The 6,300-nt window shown below is 65.3% G+C and overlaps 1 protein-coding gene across 1 annotated transcript in view; it reads left to right on the top strand.

Annotated features, from left to right (window-relative positions):
• Window positions 1–5,733: 5,733 nt before the first annotated feature.
• The window catches only part of LOC111824549 (coiled-coil domain-containing protein 57-like), a 4,513-nt gene continuing 3,946 nt past the window's right edge, over window positions 5,734–6,300 (top strand). The window contains exon 1 of the mRNA XM_023748959.1: window positions 5,734–5,871. Coding sequence (XP_023604727.1) covers window positions 5,829–5,871 — 43 coding nt within the window. The 5' untranslated portion in view covers window positions 5,734–5,828. The remainder of the gene's footprint in view (window positions 5,872–6,300) is intronic.

Genomic DNA, 6,300 nt, shown 5'->3' with positions numbered 1-6,300 from the left:
CTCACCTCCCAGGGTGACTCGGCGCCAGGTGGGCAGACGCACCTGTGCCGGGGGGCGGGGGGTGCGGGGGGCAGGCATGGCCGCGCTCAGGTGGGCAGAGCACCGCGGGGGGCGGGGGCAGGCGTGGCCCCGCACTTGGTTCTGTCACCTGTGCACCCAGTGTCCTTCCTCGCACCTGGTGGCTGAGCAGGTCCCAGGGCTGTTGTGTGGGCGCGGGGCTGTGGGCGCGGTTATCACGTGGACCCAGGTGTTTATTTTATTTTACTTTATTATTTTTTAAATATGCCTGCATGTTACACGTACTTGTAGTTTGGGTCTCTTTATAATGAAGAGTTTTCAGAGGGAGGCGTGGCCAACCGGATGGGATGCTATGAGAGGTTGGTGAGGTGGGGGCCGTGGTCTTGGCGTCTTCGTGGCTGGTTCCCAGTGGTGGCTGCAGGACGGGGCGTGGGGGACGCAGCCTCTAGAGCCGGCGCAGCCTAGTTGTAATTACCTGCAGAACGTCTCTTGGGCACGCGGCTGCTGATCGCGCTCCCGGGGGACAGTCCTCAGGGACGAGCTCTGGTGAAGACGCGCTGCCCATGTAGGCGCGTCAGCATCTCCGCGAGGTGCCGCCCGGAGCCCTGGCGCCGTGAGCAGAGCAAAGTGGCCGTGGGCAGCGAGACGGCTGGTACAGCGGGTGACACTAGGCTCCTGGTTTTCAGGTGGGGCCAGAGCTGCCCTGCCCCTCCTGCCCAGCGCCCACCACCCTCCCAGCGCCCAGGCTGCCCCTGTGCCCGTCTGGCCAGATGCTGCTGTATTCCCCACCCTGGCCCGCTCCTGCCCGCACCTCAGACACCCCCTCACCTCCCGCTTCCTTCCCGGGCACCAGCCCGCACCTTACTCTGCCTCATTTATTTGGATTCTGTTGTTTGCTGGGTGGGGGGGGTGTTGTCCTTGACCCATGACCCCTGGCTGGCACCGGCAGGTCCCCAGCAGGTGCTGGGGGTAGTGCAGGGGCCCTGGAAGGGGTGCCCCGGCTCAGGCAGAGTGTGGGGTAGAGAAGCGCTCCGGCTGGAAGTGTAAGTGCTGTAAGGGCACCTGGTTCTCCACCTCGCGTGGCCGCGTGTGAGCCTAGCGGTGGGTGGACAGAGACTGTTTTGAAGCTAAAAAAGTGGACTTTCAAGTTCTAGAGTAACAGCATGAGGGAAGGCGATGGCGAGGCCGAGGCCTGGCCGCGGGCAGAGGACCCCTCAGCCCCCCTCAGCCCCCCTCAGCCCCTCCCAGACCCCCTCAGCCCCTTCGTCCCCCTCAGCCCCTCCCAGACCCCCTCGGCCCCCTCTGCCTTCCCCAGCCTGGAGGCCAGTGAGGTGGTTCTCCCTCTGAAGCCGCAGGCAGGGTCCACGTCCCGCCCTCGCCCTCGCCCAGGCCAGGCTGGACCCAGTGTTTACAATCACAGGGTCAACCCGAGGGGTGATTTAAAAATCACAGACTTCCAAGACAGTTCTTTTCTAACCTCAGAGATGTCAAACTGGAAAGATATTCTTAAGCAACATAAGCCAGGCCGTCTGAGCAGGTCAGATGCACCTGGGACGGTGCCTGGCAGCCACGGGGCAGAGGGAGCCCCGCCTCGGGGCCTGGGATCAGTGGGAATGGGGGGTGAACAGCGAGTCAGCCCTCCCTGCCCTCCCAGTCCCCCGCCCCGCTTGCCCGCTCGGTTGAAAAGTGCGTTTTTAGTCTCCCAGAGCCCAGGACTCAGGGTTTCCAGCAGCCGCCCCACCGCTCTGACCTCTGGCACCTGCTCCTCAGGCAGCCCTGCCCCGAGCACTGGAGGCTGTGCCTGGGCAGAGGGGTGGCGGCCGGTGGGTCAGAGCAGAGGGGTGGGGCTGGGAGTCCCCTGAGCCCGCCCTCCTGTGCCCTCTCCTTGTTGCCGGTCTGATAGTGAGAGCGGTGTCTCCTTACGGGCCTTGTCAGTGTTGAGATCATGTGGGCTTTGTGTGGGGCTCAGGTTTTGTGCCGTTTTCAAGGCGACTGTGAAGCTGGCGACAGGAGACAGTGCCCGCTCGCTGTGAGTTTGAAAGTCAGGACACCAGGAGGGAAGTGTCCAGGAGGCGGCGGCAGCCCAGGCTCTGGGGGGGCCGGAGGGAGACTGGACACCCCTTTGTACAAGTGAATGCCCTCTGGGGGGTAAGGAGGGAGGACAGCTCGCCGCCCGTGCCGGCTGAGTGCCAGGCGTGGCTGGTCACCGGCGGGGACTTGATCCCGTGGCAGCTCCCGTCTCCCAGTGGGGACACCGAGGCCCCGGCCTGAGGGACCGCCTGGCAAGGAGCACGCAGCCAGAGTCCCGAGTCCCTGCTTCTCCCACGAGCACCTGCTCCGCCCCGGCCGACGGGGAAGAGCGAAAGGGGCAGCTTTCCGAGGGCGCAGTGCTCGTGGGGGGTTTCTTTCGTTAAACTTTGTCTTTTTGCAAATTCCACTAGTTTCTCCTGGAATGACATGCGTTTCCTTTAGAAAGGGTTGCGTCAGATGTGGAGGTGCGGGCTGCGCAGGGTGACAGCGCGGCCAGGCCCTGTGGGCAGCTGTTATCTGAGGACCCAGATAAAAAGCAAAACAGAAGCCTCTTGCCACAGCTGTGTCCTGGAGCCCACGCCTCTGCGCCCTCTGCCCCACCCGGCCCCTTTCCCGGCAGTCCTGGCAGTCCCGGGGTCACGCAGCCCCCAGGCCCCGAGTCCACCAGGCAGGGCAGGCCCAGCACCCGGCCCGTGGGCCTCAGGCGGCATCTGGCTGAGCTGACTGCCGGGCCGCGGCCTCGGCCCACGGCTTAGTCGACGACACCACCCCATGTTGTCCCTGTGGCAGGGCGGGTCCAACAAGCCAGTTCTTCCCGCTCTGTGAGAGCTGGGCCTCTTCCTGCAGGGCCACCAGGGCCCAGGGCGGCCACACCGTTGGCTGGAGGAGCCCCGGGGTGTGCGGTGCACCTGCCTCCAGGATGCGGGGCCCAGAGTGGGTGAGGGGCTGGCCGTGTGCCTGGCCTTTCTGTTGGCCTCGCTCCTGAGTCCCCACAGCCCTCCACTCTCACAACGTCCCGTTGTCCGGGCTGGGGGACCGTCCAAGGTCATGCGTCCAGTTCTGGGAGCAGACCCCAGGAGCTCCTCCTGCCAGCGCCTGCCCGCCGGCACCCCTCGCCCGCAGGGCCTCTGACCCGCCCAGCCGGACCTGTGCTGCACTGACGGGCCTGGGACCTGCCACCCGCCCGCCCGGAGCTCCCGCACTCCCTCGCCCGCGCTGCCTGTCACGGATCTTTAAATCTTTGCCAAACCCACAGGTCAGAACGGACTCAGTTCTGCTTGATGCACTGGGAACTTTCCCACTGAGCTGAACGGCCATGGCTGTTCATGACGAGCTTGTTGGTCTCTGCCAGGCGCTGGCTCTGCCAGGAGGCCCGCCCCCCCTCAGCTCCTGGGCCTGCTCTCTCCTGGGCTCCCTCCTGGGCTCCCCGCTCCTCCCACCTCCTGCTCCCTCAGTCCCTCTTCCCAAGTTTCTCGTCACTCGCGTGGAGACGGCCTCCTTCTGCCCTCACGGAGGAGCCCCAGGCCCAGCGCCTGGGAGAGGCGCCCTCGGGAGGGAGGCACCTGTCCCTGGGTCTGAGTGTGCAGAGGGGTCCCGTGGATCATCAGCCCACGGCCACGTGAACAGCTCCTGCAACAGCCAGCCCAGCCGTGGTGCCTGGTGATGGGGCAGGAGCAGGAGCTCTGGCTGTCACTCTGCTCCTCTCCAGCTGGGCCCTGAGCCGGCTGCAGCCCCTCTGCCTCAGTCCCTTCCTGTAGAACGGGTGTCAATAAGTAGCAAGGCCCTGGCCGTGTGGCTCAGTGGATAGAGCAGCGGTCTGTGGCCTGAAGGGTCCCGGTTCCATTCCGGTCCAGGGCACGCACCTCGGTTGTAGGCTTGATCCCTGGCGCTGGTAGGGGTGTGTGCGGGAGGCAGTCGATCGATGTCTCTCTCACATCGATGCTGCTCTCTCTGTCTCTCCCCCTCCCTTCCCCACGTGAGGACTAGCAAACAAACAAAAAGGTAAGTAAACAGCTCAGTGTTCGCTGCGGTTACGAAGGCCAGAGGGAAAGACACTCCGTTTTCTCTCTGAGCCCAAAGCAAAGAAACAGCATCAGCTGGATGGAGCTATAAGGAAGGATTTCAACTGTGTTAAAGGTGGGACGGTGGAGGAGTGCGTCCTGCTAGAGGGCCCAAGCTCAGGACGGACAGCACGTGACAGAGAGGCGGCCCGTCCGCGAGGAGGGACAGTGAGAGACAGAGGCGGCCCGTCCGCGAGGAGGGACAGCGAGAGACAGAGGCGGCCCGTCAGTCCGCGAGGAGGGACAGCAAGAGACAGAGGCGGCCCGTCCGCGAGGAGGGACAGCGAGAGACAGAGGCGGCCCGTCAGTCCGCGAGGAGGGACAGCGAGAGACAGAGGCGGCCCGTCAGTCCGCGAGGAGGGACAGCAAGAGACAGAGGCGGCCCGTCAGTCCGCGAGGAGGGACAGCAAGAGACAGAGGCGGCCCGTCAGTCCGCGAGGAGGGACAGCAAGAGACAGAGGCGGCCCGTCAGTCCGCGAGGAGGGACAGCGAGAGACAGAGGCGGCCCGTCAGTCCGCGAGGAGGGACAGCGAGAGACAGAGGCGGCCCGTCAGTCCGCGAGGAGGGACAGTGAGAGACAGAGGCGGCCCGTCCGCGAGGAGGGACAGCGAGAGACAGAGGCGGCCCGTCAGTCCGCGAGGAGGGACAGCGAGAGACAGAGGCGGCCCGTCAGTCCGCGAGGAGGGACAGTGAGAGACAGAGGCGGCCCGTCAGTCCGCGAGGAGGGACAGCGAGAGACAGAGGCGGCCCGTCAGTCCGCGAGGAGGGACAGTGAGAGACAGAGGCGGCCCGTCCGCGAGGAGGGACAGCGAGAGACAGAGGCGGCCCGTCAGTCCGCGAGGAGGGAGCACCTTGACCTCCAAGCTCCGCTCTGCGCAGAGGCCCGAGAAACCCGCGGCCATCGCTGCTCTCCCACGAGCTTTGACACTGACTCAGGTGGACCCAATACTGCCCCTCTTACGGGAACCAACGGCGCCGGGTTGAATTCTTTCCCCAAAATTCATGCAAAACGCTAACCCCCAGGACCTTGGGGCGCCACCACCTTAGAAACAGGGCCGCTGAGATGCAGTTGGTCAGGACGAGGACAAGTGAGCGTGGTGTGTCCTTACAAAGAAGAAGGCTGGGCACAGACACGCAGGGGGGACTCCGTGTCCACGTGAAGGCAGAGCTGGTGAGGGGACGACAAGCCGAGGAGCCCGGGAGCAGGAGCCTCCTGCCGACGACTCGGTGTCAAAGCTCCGGCCTCCGACGGAGACAGCCAGGCCTGTTGTTTGAGGCCCGGAAAGAAGAGCTGGAGATCTTGGCGTTTTGTGTGGAGAATGCTTCCCTTTTCTAATCTTGGCAACTAATTTAAAAGTCAAAACAAAGCGTGGGCCATGGCCGCTCAGTTCTGTGGCTCCCAGTCCTGGGAGCCGGACCCAGCAGCCTGGGTGGGCCTCCAGCTGGGCGACCAGGACGCTCCTGTCAGCGGCGCAGCTCTGGGGCGCCCTTCCCAGCCCCGGCAGGGCTGGGCTGCACCCGATAGCACGCGGTCACCGTGGGCAGGCCCCGACGCCCTCCATCCGCCCCTCCTGGCGCCACGCGGGTTCGAGTGGAGAGCGTGCCAGGCCTGGCCCAGCTGAGCCCGGGCCTCGGGCAGGAACGGGCCGTCGGCCCCATGACGCTTTGTGTTTGTCCTGAAGCCGCTCGGCGGCAGTCGGAGAGGAGCAGCTGCTTGTGATGCGGGTTGTGAGGACAGAAAAGGGGGAGCCTCGCAGGACAGGTATGACCCCACCGCAGGCGGCTTCCATCTGCGTCCTCTCCCTGCACCAACCAGAGAGCTCCCCGGGGCCTGGGAGTCCCTGTGAGGCTCCTGGGCGCCACCCACCGCACGGGAGGGAGCCAGGAGCGCCCCCGTCTCGGCCCAGCACCCCTGCTGGCGGCCACTGTGGCAGCGGCCTGGTGAGGCCGCGACCCCGGCTCCGGCCATCAGCGGTCCCCTCTGTCCCTGCGGCCAGGGAACTATCCGCTAGGTGTTTCGACCCCAAGAGGATTTATTGGGGGGGGGGGTGAAGGGGGGCAGCCCAGCGCAGGTTGGCCCCTGCCCAGCTGGAGGGGTGTTTGTAGAAGGAACAGGAAGGAGGGGGAAGGGGAAGTGAGAACTACGGAGCTTCCTTATGAACAGTTCTTCCCGCAGGGTCCGTGGTGCTGG

Source organism: Myotis lucifugus, unplaced genomic scaffold (assembly GCF_000147115.1).
Source record: "Myotis lucifugus unplaced genomic scaffold, Myoluc2.0 scaffold_2170, whole genome shotgun sequence".
Lineage (NCBI taxonomy): Eukaryota > Metazoa > Chordata > Mammalia > Chiroptera > Vespertilionidae > Myotis > Myotis lucifugus.
Note: the sequence above shows the minus strand (reverse complement) of the source record. Positions and strands in the feature narration are given on the sequence as shown.